General features: G+C 43.2%; 1 protein-coding gene and 1 pseudogene across 1 annotated transcript; both read right to left on the reverse strand.

The window, feature by feature from the left end:
• Positions 1-1,205: 1,205 nt before the first annotated feature.
• Positions 1,206-2,205, reverse strand: LOC133987525 (transmembrane protein 121-like; annotated as a pseudogene).
• Positions 2,206-8,527: 6,322 nt separating this feature from the next.
• On the reverse strand, positions 8,528-19,898 carry LOC133999235 (NLR family CARD domain-containing protein 3-like). The gene is made up of 6 exons (XM_062438427.1): positions 19,634-19,898; positions 13,390-15,238; positions 12,987-13,160; positions 11,415-11,588; positions 11,066-11,112; positions 8,528-9,114 (listed from the first exon to the last, which is right to left on the reverse strand). Exons 1-6 carry the CDS (start codon positions 19,896-19,898, stop codon positions 8,528-8,530), a joined length of 3,096 nt encoding a protein of 1,031 aa, XP_062294411.1.
• Positions 19,899-20,353: the final 455 nt, after the last annotated feature.

The following is a 20,353-nucleotide window of genomic DNA, read 5'->3' on the forward strand; positions in this document are numbered from 1 at the left end:
TATAGCTGCTTATATTTTAACCTTCGTGTCGTCCTCCCGGGACTGTTCCTTCTTTCCTCCCTTCCTTCCTTCCATCTGTCCTTCCTTTCCTTCTTCCCTTCCTTCTTTCCTTCCTCCCTCCTTCTCTCTTTCCTCCCTCCTTTCTTTCCTTCTTCCTCCCTTCCATCCTACCTCCCTCCCTCCTTTCCTTCCTTCCTTCTTCCTCCCTTCCTTCCTTCTTCCTCCCTTCCGTCCTTCTTCCTCCCTGCCTTCCTCCTTTCCTTCCTTCTTCCTCCCTTCCATCCTTCCTTCCTTATTCCCTTCCTTCCTTGACTCGAGGACAACAGGAGGGTTAAACAAGGAATATTATGGATTGTTTCAACTTTAATTCTGGGAAATAATTATAAAACACGAAATATATCTTTATTTTATTTTCTAATAATAATAATAATACATCTCATTTACATAAATTGTGGAAATATACAATTGTTCAAAATGACAGATTTAGGATAATTATCTGGAACCTGATTTTATGTCAAATCCATATTTTATCCTCACTATTCTAGAAAAATGTCATAGTGCACCGTTTATACACTTAAATGCATTAATTAGATATAGTTGAATAACATATTAATTAAAATAACAGATATCAAATATAGAGCATTGAGCATTATTTGTAGGTTATGATGTAAAAGTTTGTCTCTGAGTGTTTCTTTCCCTCCTCCAGAGAACACGGAGATACTGAACCAGATTACAGCTCAAACCCAGAGGCTGAATGTTGAAGAGCGACAGACCGACTGTAAGTTAGATCCAAACTTCATAATGATTCATCTGCACAGTGAAGAGAACATCACAGTCAAGGAAGAAGAAGAAACGCTGTTTTTTGAGAGGAGAAGGACCACTGACTTTGTGTCTGTCATGGAGAACGAAAATCCCAAAATCCAAACCTCATCCACATGAATACTGTTATTGTCAATGCAGGAAGGCAGAAACACTGTCAGAAACAGCTGCAACAGAAATGCCTGTTTCTGTCGGGTTTTGTTCTTAAAGTTCAACTTAAATTTAAAAACTTTGATCTCCAAACACTCTGTTGCAGTCTGCTAGGCAAGAAGACGTTGTTTAACCCTCCTGTTGTCCTCAAGTCGAGGAAGGAATGGAGGAAGAAGGAAGGAAAGGAGGGAGGAAGGAAGGAAGGGATAATAATCCTGGCTTTAGTTTGTCCCCTCTCATGTTTGCTCACTCTCATCACACTCCTCCTCCTCTTCCTCTGGTATGGAGGTGAAGTCCTCGATCACGACTCTGGGTAGCACCGGCACAGGCTGGGTCTTAAATACATGGACATCACCCAGAGAGTTCTTCTGCATGTCGGCGCCTCGATCTGCAGGAGGAGAAGCCGGCTGGTTTCTTCTGTACTGCACCAGACTGCAGCTCTTCACCACTATGGCGATCACATTCTTTCCCATCATGATCCCCGAGACTCGGATGTCGCCATAAATCAGCAGGTTTCCCCCCCGAATCAGGAGGGTGATGACGTTTATTGTGGCAAGACTGAGGATTGGGTAGAGCATCATTTTGTGTGGGACAATGTTCACACCCTGCATGCTGATTTCACTCAGGGAGACACAAGGTAACACCAGCAGGAGGATGTAGCAGTAGAAGAAGGTGAATCCCTCCACCCACAGCGGGAGTCCGTCACCCTGAAGCTCCCACAGGTTGGCCTGAACATCCACAACATCCAGCAGGTCCAACACCACCCAGAAGAGACGAGAGACGACTCCTTATCTCCTCTCTCTTCTTATACAGCCTCAAATACTCCAAATGGTCTATTGCTGCCAATGTTATGAACACGATGGGCATGAAGACCGACAACAGCAACGTCAGAGCTCTCCTGGATGCACCTTCGTCCATCGCTTCAGCATCCTCAGATTTGTAGTTCTGATAAACAAAGTAGACCTTGATCTCCAGGATGAAGATGTAGAAGAACCAGAGCATCATGGCGTAGCCTCGTCTGGCTGTGTGCACCTCCGACCCGGCCCAGATGGCGACGTATCGAAGCACGATGAGGAAACAAGCGTCGCCTGCCAGCACGGTGACACACACGCCAATCCTCCTGGAACCCGGATTCTGCTCCACCAGGTAGGCGTCCATGAGCGCCAAGCTGACCAAGATCAGGGCAGCCGTGAGGCAGACGTGGGATTTGTTAGCAGCAGGTCGCGGGTTAACCATCGTTGGTCTGGTTTGAGTTTTTTAGGAGTAAAAACAGTGCAGTGACCAGGGAGAGAAGAAGAAACACCACAGTGCTTGTCTGCTCAGCTGCAGTTCCTCAAGTGGCCACTAGGAGAGGCTCCAGGAAAACTTGATATCATTTTATTATAAGAGTTACAGTCCCATTGCACCAGATATTTCATCTTTAAGATAAATGGTTCCCAACCTTTTTTATCTAATGTTCAACATGAACTCAAGCAGCTCATCATCAAAATCTCCTTTCATGTTCCAAATGTGTCGAAACTGATTTAAACTGGATGATATTTTATGAGACACAGAGACGATTGTTCATTCAATCGACTGAACTTTTAGGTCAGTTTAGTCAACTTTGCATTAATGGTACTGTCACTGTAGCAGAAGCTGGACAATCAGCATTACTTTAACTTTTAGCTTAAACTGTTAAACCAGTTCATTATTTATTTTCAGGTCTCGATTTTAACTATTTATCATTATTTGATTTGACTGTTTAGGCTTCAAATATGTCAAGCTCAGTTGTTACAGCTGACTCAGTGTTTGGATATTATCCTTAGCATCCTCTGGGCTACTTGGACCGCTGCTTGTATCATTGAGTCAGAGTTTGTTTATCTGGCTTCAGATGAGTGACAGAGATGGCAGCAAGAAGGTAAACCCGAAATCCAGCCGTCAAAACATTTTTGAAGGATGTCACAGACTCTACATCCAGGTTGTTTATGTTCCAATGAGTAAAACCAATAATCCAGCTGTGGATTTGTTCTCTTTGATCAGTTATTTCTTTTCTCAGACTCAGCTGAAGTAAAATACAGATCCTCATATTCTCCATTCACAGTCTCAGGTGTGAGTCCCCTCCTCCAGGTTTAACTCATGATCCAAATCTGGGTAATCACATGTAAGGTCTTAAAACATAAAGAGAAAAAAGAAAGAACCCAGGATTGGTGGATCTTCTTGGAGCTGAGAAAAGTTTATTCTCTAGAGTATTCCTCTTGTCCTCTAATAGCCATAAAACAAAACAGGTTTCTTTTAATCCAGTAAATCCAAAGTAAGTCCGTCTGTTGTTCATTTGAATCCTCTGCAGAGGCGTCTTCTGCTTCTCAGCTGCAGACTTTATAAACTACAGCTGCAAGATTCTTACACACATCTCTCTCTCTCTCTCTCTCCTCCCCTCTGTGCTGGTGTGTATTCAGAGTGGGGGGGAGGAGGGAGGGAGGAAGGAAGGAAGGAGGAAAGGATGGAGGGAAAGAAGGAAAGGAGGGAAGAAGGAAAGGAGGAAAGGAAAGAAGAAAGGGAGGAAGGAAGGACGGAGGAAAGAAGGAAGGTAGGAGGGAGGGAGGAAAGAAGGAAGGATGGAGGGAGGGAGAAAGGAAGGAAAGAAGGACAGAGGAAAGAAGGAAGGGAGGAAGGTAGGGGGGAGGAAAGAAAGAGAGAAGGAGGGATGGAGGAAGGAAAGGAAGGAAGGAAAGGAGGAGGGAGGGAGGAAGGAAGGACAGAAGGAAGGAAGAAAGGGAATGGAGGAAGGAAAGAAGGAAGGGAGGAAAAAGAGAGGAAGGAAGTTCCGTCCTGAACTTTAACTTCTTGAGATTAAATATATTTTAATGTATAATTTGATTCATGTATTCAGTATATTTGCTATCGTTATAGTTTGACATTTAAAAAGATATGTCTATGCTACGAGCTGAAAATGTTCAATAAAACAAACAAAAAAAAGAAGGAAACAGTAAAGATGATGGAACAAGTGTTTGCACATCACATAATTACAGAGAAATCTATGAAACCTACATTACAGCTGATAAAATGTTGTCTGCAGGCTGATGGAAGCTTTCCCCTGAATCTCTCTCCAACCCTCCCGCCCCCACAAGAACATCACATCAATGGAAATATGTGTTGCGTTTGTACTGTATGTAGGTCTGACCTGATTCCCCTGCAGTGTGACGTATAAGCACTGCTCTCCCTCTCTGAACATCTCAGCCTGCACATGGAAGCTTTGTATCTGTAGTTCATGTACGAGGCTTCAAAGTGACATATTGATGGTTTATTATGACACCAAAGGCCTCAACAGCACAGCAGGGTTTAGCAGAGAAGCTAAAACCAGAGTTAGACATCTGAAAATATATCTTCTGACAATCAAATGTCAGGCTGCCTACCTCTGATCAGGACACATGGAAGCAGCAAGGGCAACAACAAGAGCAACCAGGTGTCTTAATGACCTGATAAAGGGGATGGATTACAGGAGGAGTCAAACCTGTGGTGTTGTATCTGCACTGAGGGAGCATTGCTCACCACATATAGAACAGAAACAGGTGATTCCACTGAGATCAGGAGGAGACAGTAACTGTTTTTAACCCTCCTCTTGTCCTCGAGTCAAGGAAGGAAGGGAGGAAGAAGGAAGGAAAGGAGGGAGGGAGGAAGGGAGGAAGAAGGAAGGAAAGGAGGGACGGAGGAAGGAAGGAAGGGAGGAAGGGAGGAAGAGGGAAGGAAAGTAAAGAGGAAGAAGGAAGGAAGGAAAGGAGGGAGGAAGGAAGGAAAGAAGGAAGGAAGTAAAGGAGGGAGGAAGGAAAGAAGGAAGGGAGGACGGAGGAAGAAGGAAGGAAGGGAGGAAGAATGAAGGAAAGGAGGGAGGAAGGAAGGAGGGAGGGAGGAAGGAAGGAAAGACAGAAGTAGGAAGGCAGAAGGAAGGAAGAAAGGGAGAGGAAGGAAAGAAAGAGAGAGGGAGGAAGGACAGACGGAAGGAAGGAAGGAAGGAAGGGGGAAAGAAGGAACAGTCAAAACAGACGGGGTCAGTTTGACCCGGGAGGACGACACAAAGGTTAAACTCATTGAATACTTCACTGTGTTTGTGAGATGATCACGGTGTTACTAAAGAGGCCGAGAGGAGCTGCATCGGTCTGATCACTCATCAATACTGTGGATGTTCTCTGTTAAAGCAGATATGATGAAGTGCACGGTCTGATCTTAATGACCCAACTTTTATCTAGGCTAAGCTTTTTATGGGAAGAGCACATTAAAAAGTAATGAGAAGATGTTCTGGAATGCAAAAGGATGAATCAAATTAGCCCAATTTCTGGGTGCCGCTGATTCTCCGTTAGTGTCGTGTTAAAGGAAATACCAGATGTTCTTTATAGCTGCAGCCATTGGTGAGACTTCTTATGCCTCCTTCCTTTTCAGGGGATTAAGGATGTAAACAGGACAAACAGCACCTGGGACACAAAGATATGGTGTTTGGGATTATTGTGGATCAGAAGAGGAACTTCTCTGAACAGGGAAGGAGGGGAAGGAAAGAAAGGAGGGAGGGAGGAGGGAAGGAGGGAAGGAAAGAAAGGAGGGTGGGAGGAGGGAAGGAGGGAAGGAAAGGAGCAAGTAAGGAGGGAGGAAGGAGGGAGGAAGGAAGGAAGAATGAAGTTAGAAAAGGAGGGAGGGATGGAGGAAGGAACGAGGGAGGAAGGAAGGAAAGGAGTAAGGAGGGAAAGGCGGAAGGGAGGAAGGAGGGAGGAAGGAGGGAGAAAGAAAGGGAGGGAGGAAGGAGGGAGGAAGGAGGGAGAAAGAAAGGGAGGGAGGAAGGAGGGAAGAAGGAACAGTCAAAACAGACGGGGTCAATTTGACCCGAGAGGACGACACGAAGGTTAAAGTTAAACATATGACTCAACTCATGTAATGTTGGTTCTCGTTACGTTTGTAGAAACTTTTTGAAACTTATGTATGAAAATGTCTAAATAATGAATGCACTATTAAAATGAATGTAACTGCATACAACCTTAAGGAAAGATTTAATGAACATTAAGTCTAGAATACAAAAAAGAACTTTAGTTTGAAAGTTGAAACCCTGTAAGACACTGAGGAAGAAAGTTAATTTTGAGTCCTGCCTCCTAATATAAAACGTCTATTGTTTTATATTAAGCTCCATTATGTATTTTTGTTGTGTTGCAAACCAGACTTTATTTTTCATCATTGGAGTTTTTTCATCTTTTTGGGTGGATTACTTTAATCAAATACTCTTCTTTGCTTTTTACTTGCTAAGTTTTTATTGCACATACAATAAAATAACAAGTGTAGTTATCGTCAACTCTTCAACTCTCTAGAGTAAAAAGCCAATCAACACAAAGGTCTAGTTCTGAGGGAGCTGCTACAAGACAGGTCACTAAAAAGCAAAAAGGTTCATCCTCTGGAGCAAACCAGAACAGTAAGTTCAAACCAGACGGGGAGTTCTGGTCCTCTGAAATGAGGCCAACCAGGAAGTAACTTAAAACTGCATTCTATCAAAAGGCCACCAGGGGGCGACCGTTTTGGTGTCAAAAGGACTTCCGTCTCTATACAAGTCAATGGAGAATTCACCAACTTCTCACTTGATTTCTAACCTCAGTAAACGTTTTCAAAATGTGTTTATGGTCTCAATCGCTAGTTTAAAGCCTTCTTCAATGCAGTATGATGTTCATTTGGGACATTTTGGCCTCCCTGATTTTATATGTGACGATAAAGCAGGGTATGCATTAGGGCGTGGCTACGTGGTGATTGACAGGTTGATTGGTTCACAGGTTCAGGAGGGCGCCTCATGCTCCTCCTGATGCCCATATAAGGAGAATCCCTGTTTTTATTTTTCCCAGCATGCACCTGAAATGTTCAAGATGGCGCTGCTCAGATCCGAAACTATTCGCTTCCGAGCAGCAGTCCACAAACCAATGGGTGACGTCACGGATGTTTCGTCCATTATATATACAGTCTATGGTTCAAACTTTATTTCATTATAACCAGTAAATAAAAGGTTAGTCAGCAGTCACTGAGAACGTAAGAAAGACTTCACATGGAAACTGATGGATTTCATTGAACTAGTACAACACAGTCCTGGGGAGCATAAATGTGATGAGTACATTTCAGGGGAATCTGGTTATCATGTGGTTTAGTTAGTTGGAGAAACACCTGCAAGAAAAACAGATTTGTTTGTTGTTTGTTTAATGAAGATGCATTTTTGAGTGAGTACTTAAGAAACAACTAATTCCTTATTACATTTAATTCTACAAAAAGCAAAAGGAGATGTAATTCATTTAGTCAGCAAAACCATTATTCCCCCTCTGGACTGAATTAAATATCAGTACCATATTTATATCGATAAAGATAAAGACTACAGGGCGAGAGTCTCAGCTGCTGCAAGCAAATTGTTCCTGATGCAAGAAGTCTGCATTCCTGCACATAACTTCAAAGCCAGTGAGAGAGAAAGGAGATAGCTATTAGCATAGATTAGCATATTCCTACTGATGCACTGCACTTTTAAACACTCCACACAGAGTCACTTACATCTTGTGTTTCAGTATGGCAAGTATAATCATTTATAGAAATGGCAACAGGAGTAAACTCTATACATTTTGTATATTAACATTGAATATTTGCTTTGCTTTGTTTTGGGTTTTATGTACTGTGTGGTTAAAGCTCATTGATTAGAATCATCAACCCAACGCACTAAGGGTGGGAATATTTGGGAATCTCATAATTCTGTTCAGTTCAGATTCTCTGTGTCTCATTTCAAGAATGTTTTTGACTGTTTACCTCACAACCAAAAGATGTTTTTGGTTTTGGATGTTTTTCCTTATTTTCAGGTTGATTAGACTTATGATCAGATGTCAGAAACAGTCACCTCGTTATGAACAGGTGACATTCATCAGGCTGAACAGGTGATTTACAACCAACAGGGTATAGCTCCAGGTCTGATAAGTAAAGCCAATGCATGAGTGCTTTAAACCTGCATTCTCTCTAATGTCAAGCAGGGGGCGACTGATTCATTACCTCCTACACACCTTCATGTTAGTATTAGTTTCAAGTCTTTTTCAGCATGATTCATTTTGTAATTATTGCCCCATTTGTAATGAAACAGACGATAAAGCAGCGTATGTTTTAGGGAGTGGCTACATTGTGACTGACAAGTTGCTACCACAGTAATGCATAAGGTGCTGCAGTTGGAAACTGAGGAGCTTCTCCATAGCTGGACACTCTTATGCAAATATGGTCACTTTTTATCACATCTGACTCCAAATAACCAAGATGGCGATGGTCAAAATGCCAAACTCAAGGCTTGAAAACAGGATGCCAAAAACCAATTGTTAACCTCATGTTGGATGTGTCGATCATTTTAATACAGTCAATGTTTACAATAAGTTCAGGCAGTTGTGAGAGTTTGTTGAATCTGACTTGGAACACATCTAAGCGAACCTCACAGAAAAGTCAGAGAGTTTAGGGATAAAAAACATACATTTTGTTGCATGAGGCCCACTATGTGCTCATAAGCAGTGTGAGTGTTTCTATACATAGGAGGAGAATCTCCCTCCTACAAAGGACACAGAGACACTGAAGAACCAGACGAGCCAAACCCAAACCCAGGATAAAGCCGTTCAGTGAATGTGGTGTTGAAGGTGTGGAGGTGGATCGGTGTGTCAGAGGAGACTCTGTAGAAGGACAGAGTGCCAGCAGGACAGTCCACATACACTGCTACTCTGTTAGAGGAGGAGGAGGAGGAGGAGGAGGAGGAGGAGGAGGAGGAGGAGGAGGGGGAGGAGGAGGAGGAGGGAAGAGGGATTGATACTACTGTGTTATTGTGACAGACACGGTAACATTCATGGGAGCAGTACAGATTCCAGGACTGATCGTGTCTTGAAAACCCTTCGTCATCACAGTTTCTCTGCGTTTTGATTCCTGTGTGAGTCACTGACAGAAGGACATCTCCATCCCATTCTACCTCCCAGTAACAGCGACCAGTCAGACCATTTCTACACCCCAGCTGAAGCCAGTCGTCAAATTTATCTGGACAGTTCATATAGATGTGCTCCTCCGTCACTGCTGTCACCTTCCTGTTGTTGTCCGACAGTACAAGCTCCTTGTGTGCTGTGTTTGTGTCCAGTTTGAGTTCACAGGCATCTGATTGAGAAAACAGCACACAACACAGCAGCAGTTTATCATTTGTTGATTTATTAACAGACTGACTGTTGTTATTCTAAACTATTCTTATCATCATTAAATTCCATGTGCAACCTCAAACCAACAATGTGTTGGTCCGATACTTTCTATCAGCAAGGGGATCAGCAGCTGCAACCGAGTGCACAACAGCACCAGCGCAATCGCCTTTGTTAAGGCAGGGGAGCAACCCAGGGCAGGTCATAAGAAGGCGGCTGCAGGGATCCTGGCAACAGCCCAGCACTGGCAGCTCTCAGTGGACCTGGAGAAACAGCTGAGATTCCCACAGAACATTGTCCCCAGGATGGCCTGGGGGAGGCTCACGAAAGGAAGAGGACCAAATATGAACATCTGGTGATAAACTGTCAAGAGCAGGGCTGGAAGGCAAGGTGTATGCCCATTGAAGTAGGCCGCAGAGGATTTGTGGGTCACTCAGTCCACAGAGCCCTCGGTGTGCTGGGCATCACGGGAGTAGCGAGGAGCAGAGCTATCAAGAACATCACCAAAGCAGCTGAGAAAGCCTCCAGATGGTGTGGGGTCCATGGGGTCGAGCAAATGCCACCTGAACACGGGCCGCCTGGGAGAGGGTGTATGATGTTGAAAGACCCGAAACACCCGATGACCCCAGGTTACATCACTGAGGATGTGTTCAGGTGCATCAGAAGATGTATTCAATAACTATCTGTTTTGGCGAAACCAGTGACGACCAGGAAAAGACTGGATGACGAGCAGGAATAGGCTGGCTATGACTGGAGAGACAGTTGGCAGCTTGGAAAGACAGCACCCGGGGCGGGGAGGGTTGGCAGCTCAAACCGCTTCCTCTGCTGTTTCGCAAGCTACAGATCGACTTATGGAAAAATACCCCCAGGGGAGCCTGAGGGGGGGGGGGATGGGAACCCCAATCTGACGGACCAAATGGTAACGACAAATGGCAACGGAGAAATGACGACGACCGCGACATGCAGATGCGGGAAAATCTGTAAAAACAGCCGAGGCCTCAAGATTCACCAGGCCAAGAAGAAGTGTTTGGAGGGAGATGACGTGCCACAGCGAGCAGATGCTGCATCTGGTGAGACGCAGGAGGAGCCAGGCCAGGAAGCACCCCATAGAGCCCAGAGCCTCTGTGTGGCACAACCAGTCCTGCGAAGTCTCTCCCTGGGGAAGGTTCGAATCAAGTGGCCACAGGCCTGTAAGAGGACAGTTTGGGAGCAGTTTGACGAGGACGTGGACAAGGTGCTGGAAGCATCTGAGAAAGGAGATGTAGACCGAAGGCTGCAGGCAATGACGACCATCATTATCAGTCTTGCCCAAGAGAGGTTCGGCGCAGAGAAGAGACCTGCTCGGACAAATTTACACCATGAACCAGAGGGCAGTGAGAATCCACAAGATTCGTCAGGAGTTGAAGTCCCTCAAGAAGCAGTACAAGGAAGCCAGTGAGGGGCAGCGCCCCCGTCTGGCAGAGTTGTGGGCCATCTTGAGGAAGAGGCTGATGTCTCTGCGCAGAGCAGAATGGCACCGAAGGCGCAGAAAGGAGCCAATCATTCATAGCCAATCTCTTTGGCTTCACCAAATCACGGCTGAAATAAATAAAAAAAACTCCTCAAAGATATATAGTTTAATTTTCCTCATGGCTCTTTGATTTTGTAAAACAGCTGAACACTCTAGTCTTTAACAAACAAACAAACAATTGTAGTACTGACTGAAACTGTTTTGATTAAAAACTGACACATCAGATTGTCTACATCATCCAGCCATCTGCTTCATAGCTTTTCTTTTTTGCGTACATGCTGTTCATACTACAATTGCAAAATGTAACAATGCCTTTGTGTGAGCAGGAATATTAAAATGTTTAGTATGAGTTAACACAACATGCAAGATTAATGAAAGCACAGTTTATAAGTGAACACACACTTACACTTCCTTAGGCCAGGTTTCAGCCTCTTCTCTCCACAATGTTCCACCCTAAAAGAAGAAAGAAAGTCAGAAAGATCCTTTAGAGATCAAGGATCTTCATAAATCTTCACTTATATCCAGCATGACAACACAGTTCATACACATGCCCTTATTTATTTTAAAGCCAGTAATGCAGTTTTACTTAAGTTTCCACCTAATGTCAGTCTTTTATAGGAAGAAAGTATGTTATTTTGAAACAAAACAAATAATGTTAATTTCCCACAGCAGGAGTTGATTTTTGTGAACCAACAGTCTTCAGCTTGTCAGTATTACAGAGAAAAATTATATGAACTCTTGTTGTCAGTTCATACCTGAGAATGACCAGTTTCCAGCGTGAATCTTCCAGACCACCAGAGAGTAGCTTAATTCCTGAGTCTCCTGGATGATTGTAACTCAGGTCCAGCTCTCTCAGATGGGAGGGGTTGAATCTCAGAGCTGAGATCAGAGAAGCACAGCCTTCCTCTGTGACCATGCAGCCCGACAGCCTGGAGGCAGAAACATAATTGTGTTTTCGCCAAATAATACACAGTTTGAACATCACACTCAGAGACAAGGGAAGACGCTGGCAGAGCCCAACACCTACCCACCAACCTTACTTTCTGCCAAGAATACAGACACAACTCGCACTCTGGTTATAAAAGCCTTCTCCAAGTTCAAAAAAGGGTAAAGAGCTGGTCCACTGTTCAGTCCTTTAAGGGAAATTGTGATTTTATGATTGCAATAATTAATGCTAATTGATGATGATGCCATAGATGGAGCAAAACTATTCCCGAATGTTCCCAAATGCGGTTTGCATTCACTTAGTCAAAAGAATATGAGCTGATGTTGTTCAGACAGTAAAGATGGACATAATCTACCTCAAACATAAAATGGGCACTTGAGAAAAGATAATATATATGTATGTTCATGGATTTATTTATTGGTATTATTGACTGATTTTGTTTGGTGCTAATGTTGAGGTGAACGTTTATTAAATAAAGGCTTATGAATAGAACTCAAGTACAGCATTTACTTTGTTATAGAACTTCGAGTTCTCATGTTCAGAAAATACAATAAACATGAGCACTGAAATATAGTTGTCTCTGTTATATGCAGAATGCTTTATATCAGAGGAAGTGATTACATATAACTCGTCATATGTAGTTTTTTAAAATAATCATATTTTTTAAAGCATCATTTTATTTTGCTTGCAATTTCTCCCAATTCAGGCAATTTCACTTGTTCTTTTGTTCCTCCTCTGAGGTTCAACGATTGGCCAGAGCCTTCTCTTCAGGACTCCAAAGTCCTGTAAACCTGTTATGCTGCTGCTTAAAAAACACAGTATCAATGAGTACCCCCTTTCATAATTTCATTTAATCCACTGTTAATATAAAATGATTAATCATAAGGAACAAATCATCACATTTTGCAAGTAGTTGTGCCTGCCAGTGTCCAGTTTACACCATGTTTTGTCTTGGTCCTTCAGAGAGCAGAAAAGTTCATGCAAGTTTGTATTGTATTTTATTACTTATTAGTAACCTATTTTTTTCAACATTCCTATGACTTTGCTTCATCACAGTTTGATGGGATCCAGCATACTCAACACACTTGTTAACCATCCTCTGCTACTTCCAGCAAAACACTTTATTACTGACCTACCTGATCAACACACAATTCCACAGCAACAAATGAGTATGAATACAACCTGTACTAAAGTACAGTAAGCTTACTATATGGTTGTAAGAAGAGTTTTAAAATAAGCTAGAGATTTAGTGTGTCTGATTTCAGTAGGCAGTAGGTTCCAGAGTGTGAGGGCTCTAACAGCAAAGGCTTGATCACCCATTAACCTGCACGTAAAGCAACAATAAAATTATTGTCTGTTTAAGAAATGGTTGAATCCTGACCTGAGAGTCTCAAGTGTACAGTTTGGATTCTCCAGTCCAACAGAGATCAGCTTCACCCCTGAATCCCGCAGGTCGTTGTTGCTCAGGTCCAGCTCTCTCAGTTTAGAGGGCTGGGAGCTGAGAACTGAGGACAGAGGTTTGCAGCTTCTCTCTGACAGATTACAGCCATTCAGCCTGATGGAGAGTTAATGTGACAAAAAGACAATAACACCTGCAAAATGGAGAGTTACCTACCCATAGTTGTTTAGTTCAGTAATCTTTTATGGTGTTTATAGTGTATAATGAGAAAAATGAGTCAATGCTGGAATCACAGAATAAGAGATCATTCTGTGTGACAATATTATTTTTTTTATGGATGAGCCCAAACCAACACGTTAGTATCTGCAGTTATCTGTCTACTTACAGAGCTTTGTTGGAGGCTTTGACCACTGGCAGCAGCCTCAGAAGAGCCTCCTCTGAAGCAGAGTATTTCTTCAGGTCAAACACGTCCAGATCTTTTTCTGATGACAGTAAGATGAAGACCAGAGCTGACCACTGAGCAGGAGACAGTTTATCTGTGGAGAGACTTCCTGATCTCAGGTACTGTTGGATCTCCTCCACTAGAGAACGATCATTCAGTTCATTCAGACAGTGGAACAGATTGATGCTTCTCTCTGCAGACAGGTTCTCATTGATCTTCTTCTTGATGTACTCGACTGTTTCCTGATTGGTTTCTGAGCTTCCTTCTGTTTTTATCAGCAGGTCTTTTAGTTTATCCTGATTGGCCTGCAGTGAAAGACCCAGGAGGAAGCGAAGGAACAAGTCCAGGTGTCCATTTGGACTCTGTAAGGCCTCGTCGATAGAAATCCTATGGATCTTCTTGGTAGAGGGTTTCCTTAAAAGCAGTCCCATGTTTTGGACTTTTGTTTGTGGAAAAGGCATCACGTTTTTGTTGCTGTTGATGAGTGACATCTTCACATGGAGAGCAGCAAGAAACTCCTGAACACTCAGATGAACAAAGCTGAACAACTTTTTGTCATCCTTCTTCTTCCCACGCTCCTCTTTAAAGATCTCTGTGAAGACTCCTGAGCACACTGATGCCTTTTTCAAATCAATGCCACTCTCTCTCAGGTCTTTCTCGTAGAAGATCGGGTTGCCCTTTCTCAGCTGCTGAAAAGCCAGTTTTGCTAATGATTTAATGTGCTGAATGCACTTTTCTTTGCCATATTTTTCTTTCGTTCGATAAATCTGGAACACCAGGAATTCTGTGTACATCTCAGTCAGGGTCTTGGGCAGCTCTCCTCCCTCTCTGCTCAACACATCCTCCAGAACTGTAGCAGTGATCCAGCAGAAGACTGGGATGTAGCACATGATGTGGAGGCTTCGTGATGTCTTGATGTGGGAGATGATGGTGCTGGCCTGCTCCTCATCTCTGAATCTCTTCCTGAAGTACTCCTCCTTCTGTGGGTCAGTGAATCCTCTGACCTCTGTCACCATGTCAATAAAATCAGAATGGATCTGATTGGCTGCCGCAGGTCGTGTTGTTATCCAGATGCGAGCTGAGCATAGCAGTTTCCGATTGATGAGGTTTCTCAGCAGTACTTCTACTTTAGTTGACTTTGTTACATCAATTGAACGAATGCTTTTTCCACCAAAGTCCAGTTCAAGGCGGCTCTCATCCAGTCCGTCCAAAACAAACAGAAGTTTGAATGGACTCTTGTCATAGTTGGTGTTTCCTAATGACTGCAGAGTTGTAAAGATGTGATTTAGAGCCTCCTCCTTGATGTCTTTAGTTTCTGGGATGCATTCATGAATGAGCTCTGCCAAACGAAACATTTCCTCCTTCAGTGGATTCAGCTGACGGAAGGTGAAGGGGAAAATGAGATCCACATCTTGATTGGTTCGTCTTTCGGCCCAGTCCAACACAAACTTATGTACAAGGAACGTTTTTCCAATTCCTGCGATTCCATTGGTCAGAACTGTCCTGATGGGTTTATATTTTCCAGAAGGGTCTTTGAACATGTCACTGGGTTGAATTGTTTTCTCAGTGTCTGCTGGCTTCCTTGCTGTCTCAATCTGTCTGATCTCATGCTCTGTGGTGATGTGTACATCACCACCTGCTGTGATGTACAGCTCTGTGTAGTTATCAACCAGATGTTGCTTATCTGTCGTCCACCCCGGTGCTGCACACATAAAGCGGTCTTTGAGGTTTGGTTGAAGCATACCTTGGTAATGTAAGATGTGTCGTGGTTCTGGTACTGGAACCATCCCATCTGTGTCAAACATACATAGAAAAAACTAAGATTTTAGGGGTCATCCAGACTAATTCTCGTGAAAAAATGCAGCCCTTTCATTCATTTGAATGGAGTCAGTGTGTTGATGCTGTGTGCCATCTCAGAGGGCTTGGCAAAACACTGCAGTCGTCATTGGGCAACAAAAGTTGAACTGTGCTCAACTTTTGCCTCAACACAATGTCATCCACCATGGTGCTATGTTGGCCAATCACATACATGTAAGCACACTTTCTTAGTGGATTATATAATCTAAACTTCCACTCTGTACTTCAGCATTATCACAATTAAAGATAACAGTTTATGTCAACTTGCCATAAACACAGAAATAGGTGCATATTTTGTTAATGTCAAGTTGTCATAATCAAGACAACCCAAACAATGTCAACTTGTCATTACAAAAACCGAATGACACTTAATGACAACAGTCATAAACGTTTATGACATTGACACAATGTTTATGATGCGTTCATGACTGTGTCATGTAACAGTTATGACAGTGTCATGTCACTCTTATGACGATACCTTCAAGTAAAGTATTACCGAAGTTTCTTATCATGTTGATAAAAAACATAATCCAGGCAGCACTGATTTCTAATGTATCCCTTAATGAAATTCACCCAATTAAAAAGTTTAGCTTTGTCTTTCAGGTGTTCCACACAAACCAGAGAATACAGCAGCTTTACCTTCAATCTGTCTGCCGTCACCACCGAGGTAAGCATGATGAGGACGAAGAGAACGACGAAGAGTGTGGAAGGAGGAAGCTCTTCTGTTCTCTAAGGAGTTCCCAACATCACAGACATCCACTGAGGTACAGAGAAATAGAGATTAGAGCCTCTGTTTTCATGAATAAAGCAGTGCAGTCAAGTGTGTCTGAAGGCCTGGCAGCACTCTTTTGGTAATTTGGTGGCTTAGTTCAGGTGTTCCACACATTCATTCCTCACTGACTTCTGGTGTTGTCCCAGCATCACTAAAGACTGCTGCAATAACACCAACACTCAAGAAACCTTGCGCTGATCCGAATGATTTGAACAACTTCCGACCGATCTCAAACCTGCCATTTCTCTCCAAAATTCTGGAAAGAACTGTTGCAGCCTAGCTCCGCACCCACCTATCCGACAATAAACTCTATAAACAATTTCAGTCTGGCTTCCGTCCTCTTCACAGCACCGAGACAGCACTAGTGAAAATCACCAATGACCTCCTGATGGCATCTGACTCTGGACTTCTCTCCATTCTGGTTCTCCTCGACCTGAGCGCAGCTTTTGACACTGTCTCCCACGAAATCCTCCTGGACAGGTTATCCTCCATTGGAATCACTGACATCCCTCTGGCCTGGTTCTGATCATATCTCTCTGGCCGCACACAGTTTGTTCAACTTAAGAACCTGAGATCCGGCTCCTCCCCAGTCTCTAGTGGTGTTCCCCAGGACTCTGTCCTTGGCCCCCTCCTGTTCATTATTTATCTTCTGCCTCTTGGTCACATTCTCAGGAAATTTGACATTCAATTCCATTGTTACACTGATGATACCCAACTCTATCTTTCCATTAAGCCTTCTTCCACTCTGCCACCCATCGCCCTATCGGATTGCTTACTGGAAATTAAATCATGGCTCTCACTCAACTTTCTTAAACTCAACGGCGGAAAAACTGAGGTCCTCCTCATTGGTACCAGATCTACCCTAGCAACACTCAACACTTTCTCCATGTCCATCGACAATTCCACTGTTCCTACATCGCATCAGGTAAAGAGCCTGGGTGTTATCCTGGACAGCACATTATCTTTCGAAGTCCACATCAATAACGTAACTCGGACTGCACTCTTCCATCTACGGAACATGATCCGTCTCCGTCCCTCACTTTCACCAACCTGCACCGCTATCCTGGTAAACACCCTGATCACATCCTGTCTGGACTACTGTAACGCTCTCCTCTTTGGTCTTCCTCTGACAAACTCCAGCTGATCCAGAACGCAGCCGCCCGTATCATTACCAGAACCAGAACCCCCTCTATTGAACACATCACTCCTGCCCTGCAGAAACTTCATTGGCTCCCTATCAAATCCTGCATTGACTTTAAGATTCTACTCCTCACTTACAAGATCCTTCACAACCTGGCACCATCATATCTCTCGGAACTTATTCACATCTACAGACCCTCCCGAACTCTCCGATCCTCCTCTGCCAACCAGCTCTCTGCCCCATCTGCCAACTTAACTACCATCATGGGTTCAAGAGCCTTCAGCCGATCTGCCCCCCGCCTTTCGAACTCTCTCCCACCAGACATTTGCACTTCGGACTCTGTTTCCACCTTTAAATCCCGCCTGAAAACGCACCTATTCAGAGTGGCATACTCTGTCTCACACTAACTATGCAAACAAGCACTTTATAGTCACATTCATATTTATTCTTTATCTTTGCACTAAAATGTACCTGATTTTTATTGTTTGATGTACTATTGTCGTGTTTTTGTGCCTTGTAAGGTGTCCTTGAGTGCTTTGAAAGGCACCTTTAAATAAAATGCATTATTATTATTATTATTATACCAAAGAATACAGCAGCTTTACCTTCAATCTGTCTGCCGTCACCACCGAGGTAAGTATGATGAGGAAGAGGAGAACAATGAAGAGTGTGGAAGGAGGAAGATTTTCTGTTCTCTAAGGTTTTCCCAACATCACAGACATCCACTGAGGTACAGAGAAAGAGAGATTAGAGCCTCTGTTTTCATGAATAAAGCAGTGGTGTAATCAATTGTGTCTGAAGGCCTGGCAGCACTCTTTTGGTAATTTGGTGGCTGGTTGACCTGGTGCACCTGTTGGGTGCTTGGATATAAGGTGGGATCAGAAAGAATATGTTATCACACATTATAGGTGGGCATGTTAGAGGCTGTGACAATCAAGCCCAATCACATTCACTACTTTCACCCTGTTTTAATCCAGGGCTTTTCTGTTTGCTGTCTGTGACATACATACATAAATATAGCTGATTAAATATCTTTAAACTAAATGTATGTTTCTGGAGCTGCTGAACAACTGGCATTCTCAATTTTTCTGTGAATAATAGTGGACCATTTTATTTAACTTCACAATGATCTGAACAATAACCATCTGCTGTCAAAGACCACCTGGTATTGGGTACTTCCACAAAAGTCAACCAGCAGGTCTGCTGTGCGTAGTTGTGGCTTGACAGTGACATCTCTCTAACTAAAGACTGCAAATGGAACAGATACCTTCAGGTGGATGTAAAGATCATCACCTGGGTGAAGAAAATGCTTTTACAACAAACTCTGAAGCAGTGATGTTGGACAGTAAATAACTCTTTGATTTCACAAGACTGGAAGATGATTCCACATGAAAGCAAATCACTGATTTACTCTCACAGTCAGTGGCCTTCATCAACACCTGTTAGCTTCACTCTTACTGATGTTTCAGATTGGCTTTCAGTGGAATCCCACTCAATGGTTTGATCTACAGTGAACTTGAGGAAGAGCCTTAATAATGCTCCTCTATTTATTCAGTTGAGAGTTGATTGTGAATCGAGAGTCAATGCAGAATCAAAATTCCCAAAGATTCCCAAAATTCCCAGAATGTAGCTTTGTCTTTCAGGTGTTCCACACTCACCAGAGATTACCACAGCTTTACCTTCAGTCTGTCTGTCGATGTTAGCATGATGAGGACGAGGAGAACAATGAAGAGTGTGGAAGGAGGAAGCTTTTCTGTTCTCTACGGAGTTCCCAACATCACAGACATCCACTGAGATACAGAGAAAGAGAGATTAGAGCCTCTGTTTTCATGAATAAAGCAGTGCAGTCATGTGTGTCTGAAGGCCTAGCAGCACTCTTTTGGTGGCTTAGTTCAGGTGTTCCACACATACCAAAGAATACAGCAACTTTACCCTCAGTCTGTCTGTCGTCAACACCGAGGTAAGCATGATGAGGACGAGGAGGACGGGGAGGACAAGGAGGACGAGGAGGACAAGGAGGAAGGGAAGGAAGGGGACGAGTGTGAAGGGAAAAAGGTTCTGCAAAAAAAAGAAAATTAAATTAAATCTATACATGTAGACGAATCCTATGGCTGATTGATGTGTTGTGCTCACATCCATTCCTGCTGTATCAGAGAGGAAGTGAAGACTTTTTCACTGACAGTGAAAGCAGAGATGTTTGTGTTAATCATGGTGGACAGATGGACATCGTCTGTGTGAATGTGGAAGTTCTTCAGTATTAAAACAAATAAATAACATGAATGTAACATTTATGTCTGACCTCCACAGTCTGGATGTGAGAGATGCATCTTGTGTGAACAGGTTAATATCTTGTTTCAGTATCTAAATGCAGCTCTCACCCTGCAGTGACATCATGTTTCTGTCTTCCTGTGACTGACCTTCTGGTCCTGAGCTGCTGTCTGATAAACTCTGCAGCAGATCATTCCTGTTGATCGTCTTTAAAAGCTTCTTGGTCACCTCCACAGCTCCAGGAAGTTGGTAGGTCTGCACCATCAGATCCACAGTGTCTCGTCTCTCTGCATTCTCCAGCCGGGATGCTTTGATGGCTTGGTGACTTTCACCCTTTAGGAACCACTTGAAGTCCTCAAATTCCTTCTCTCTCAAATCCTCCAGAGTGTTCAGCAGGCTTTCCTTCGTCATCATATCTCCCTGATAAAATCACAGAATATTTTCAACATAAAGGACTTCTCATTCACAAACACCAGCCCACAGCCAGACTTTCTATTGTGCTTCATGGTCATTGTGTTGAAGTCTCTGATCCTGCTGCTGCCCTTTTGTTATCAACCTCTGATTTGAATCAAAAAAAGTAATAATAAAAAAAAAACATATCTTACCTGCTCTGTTGCTGAGTCTTGCGTTTGAGTCCAAACATCCCCTCCCAGAAACCCTGGAAAACATAAATATACACTATCTGTCATAAGTTTTAGAACACCCCAATTTTTCCAGTTTTTTATTGAAATTCAAGCAGTTCAAGTTCAATGAAGAGCTTGAAATGGTACAAAGGTAAGTGGTGAACTGCCAGAGGTTAAAAAAAAGGTAAGGTTACCCAAAACTGAAAATGATACAAAAACACTTAAAAATGTAGGGGTTTCCTACAG

This window comes from Scomber scombrus, chromosome 2 (genome assembly GCF_963691925.1).
Source record: "Scomber scombrus chromosome 2, fScoSco1.1, whole genome shotgun sequence".
Taxonomy (NCBI): Eukaryota; Metazoa; Chordata; class Actinopteri; order Scombriformes; family Scombridae; genus Scomber; species Scomber scombrus.

Bases quoted from the DNA above. Each gene is read 5' to 3' on its own strand.
- LOC133999235 (XM_062438427.1), bottom strand. From the start codon at position 19,898: ATGATGACGAAGGAAAGCCTGCTGAACACTCTGGAGGATTTGAGAGAG. The intron at 11,113-11,414 runs GTATGAACTGAC...TTCTTCTTTTAG, and splicing joins TGGAAACTGGTCATTCTCAG to GGTGGAACATTGTGGAGAGA. The intron at 9,115-11,065 runs GTAAGTGTGTGT...TTTCTCAATCAG, and splicing joins GAAACCTGGCCTAAGGAAGT to ATGCCTGTGAACTCAAACTG.